The following is a 1,870-nucleotide window of genomic DNA, read 5'->3' as shown; positions in this document are numbered from 1 at the left end:
TAAATCTGGTTTCTTTGTGGGATTTATCTATCTATCTATCTATCATCTTGGAATTTGAAGTTCTGTTCCACATTTTTCTCCCATTCATTCAGGGTCCAACTGTCAGGGCCTTGATCAGATACCCTGGGTAGCGGCAGCTGGGCACCATTTAGTTCTTCTGGTCTCAGGGCAGATGAGGCCATGGTTCGTGTGGGCTGTTTGTCCTGGAGACCAGTGCCTTCTTTGAGGACACAGCTCATCCAGTCCCCAGTCTGAGTTGCCTTGGTGTCTCCTTCATGTCTCTGTGTGGCTGCATTTCAGACACATCAACATCGGGAACCAGTTTCAGGCTTCGATTCCGGAGCTGCAGGAGAGGTGCCTGGCTGACATGGAGGAACACATGGCCACTCTGGTCTGGAAGCCGTGGGGAGATGTGATGACCAACCCAGAAACGCAGAACCGAGGTGTCTGAGGCTCGGGGGTCAGAGTCCCACCTCTAGGGATTTCCTCCTTCCAGTTCTCGCCTTGACCAAGAAGCAGGGCTCCTGTGGCCGCTTCTCACATGCCCTTCCCTGCCCCTGCCTCTCCTCTCCTCTCCCATGGTATCTGACAGCATCCAGAGCAGGTGGCAGGAGCACCTCCCTCTTTGTCCTCCCTTTGCTCAGCCTATCTCGCTGGTGATGTGAGAACAAGCAGATGAAAAGCGGGCCCCAGTTCCTGGTGGTCCAAACGGTTAACGCACTCGGCTGCTAACTGAAAGGTTGGAGGTTGGAGTCTACCCAGAAGGACCTCAAAATAAAGGCCTGGCCATTTGCTTCCAAAAAATCAGCCCTAGAAAGCCCTGTGGAGCAGAGTTCTGCTCCCATGCACATGGGGTCACCATGCATCAGGGTTGACTGGATGACACCTGGGTTTTGTTTTTTATGGAAAGGAAATACACATATGGGAAAGAAGTACAAACATGCTTCATCAAACCTGCACAAATGGAGGAAACCATGTCAGAGAACAAACAGTAACTATGAAACCAGGGGGAGCAGATACACAGGGCAGAAGTAGTAAGTGCAAGAGGGTTTAATCCACTTGTTTAAAGAGTCACACTTTCAGGCTATATATGAAACCATTAAAAATCTGAATCATGAAATATACTGTATTGTGTAGACTCAATTAAAAAAACCAAACTCACTGCCTTAGAGTAGATTCCGACTCATAGTGACTGTCCTTAGGTTTCCAAGGCGGTATCTCTAGGGAAGTAGATTACCTAGTCTTCCCAGGAGTGGCTGGTGGGTTTGAACTGGCCAGTCTGCTGGTTAGCAGTCAAATGCCTTAGGCACTACGCCAACAGAGCTCCACAATAGCAATGCCAAACCCACCGCCATCAAGTGGGTTCTGACTCATAGCATACAGAGTGGAACTGCCCCACAGGGTTTCCAAAAGTCAATTTACAGAAGCTCACTGTCACGTCTTTGTATGCAGAGTGGCTGATGCGTTTGAACTGTCTACCTTCCAGTTAACAGCCGAGTGCTTAACCGCTGTGCTACCAGGGCACCAGGGTGGTGCAGAAAACCAGTGTTAAAAACCAGCCCTTGAAAACCCCGTGCAATACAGTTCTACTCTGCCCCACGTGGAGTTCCTAGTTAGTGGGAGCCCACTGGTTGACAGGTTTTCTCTGTGCTGTCTGGGAGGGCTTCCTTCCCTGCTCTCACTTGCTGACTCCTTTGCGTCTCCACTACCTCCCACCTCGCCGGTGCGGCTTGCTCACTTACCCTTTGGTCATGGGCACAGTGAGAGAGCTCTGCAACGTGGCTTGCTCCAGCGTGATGCCAGGAGGGGGGACTAATCTGGAACTCGCGCTGCACTGCCTGCATGAGGCCCAGGGTGATGTCCAGGTAAA

The 1,870-nt window shown here is 50.9% G+C and overlaps 1 protein-coding gene across 1 annotated transcript in view; it reads left to right on the top strand.

Annotated features, from left to right (window-relative positions):
• LOC103212924 (zinc finger protein 541-like) overlaps nt 1–1,870 on the top strand; it is a 62,413-nt gene that overhangs the window by 38,149 nt on the left and 22,394 nt on the right. Inside the window, 2 exon segments of the mRNA XM_007958845.1 lie at nt 301–443; nt 1,762–1,865. Coding sequence (XP_007957036.1) covers nt 301–443; nt 1,762–1,865 — 247 coding nt within the window.

The sequence above is a fragment of the Orycteropus afer genome, unplaced genomic scaffold (genome assembly GCF_000298275.1).
Source record: "Orycteropus afer afer isolate SDZICR_OR568_19922 unplaced genomic scaffold, OryAfe1.0 scaffold01161, whole genome shotgun sequence".
Taxonomy (NCBI): Eukaryota; Metazoa; Chordata; class Mammalia; order Tubulidentata; family Orycteropodidae; genus Orycteropus; species Orycteropus afer.
The sequence above is the reverse complement of the archived record's forward strand: the minus strand, read 5'-3'. Positions and strand labels throughout refer to the sequence as shown.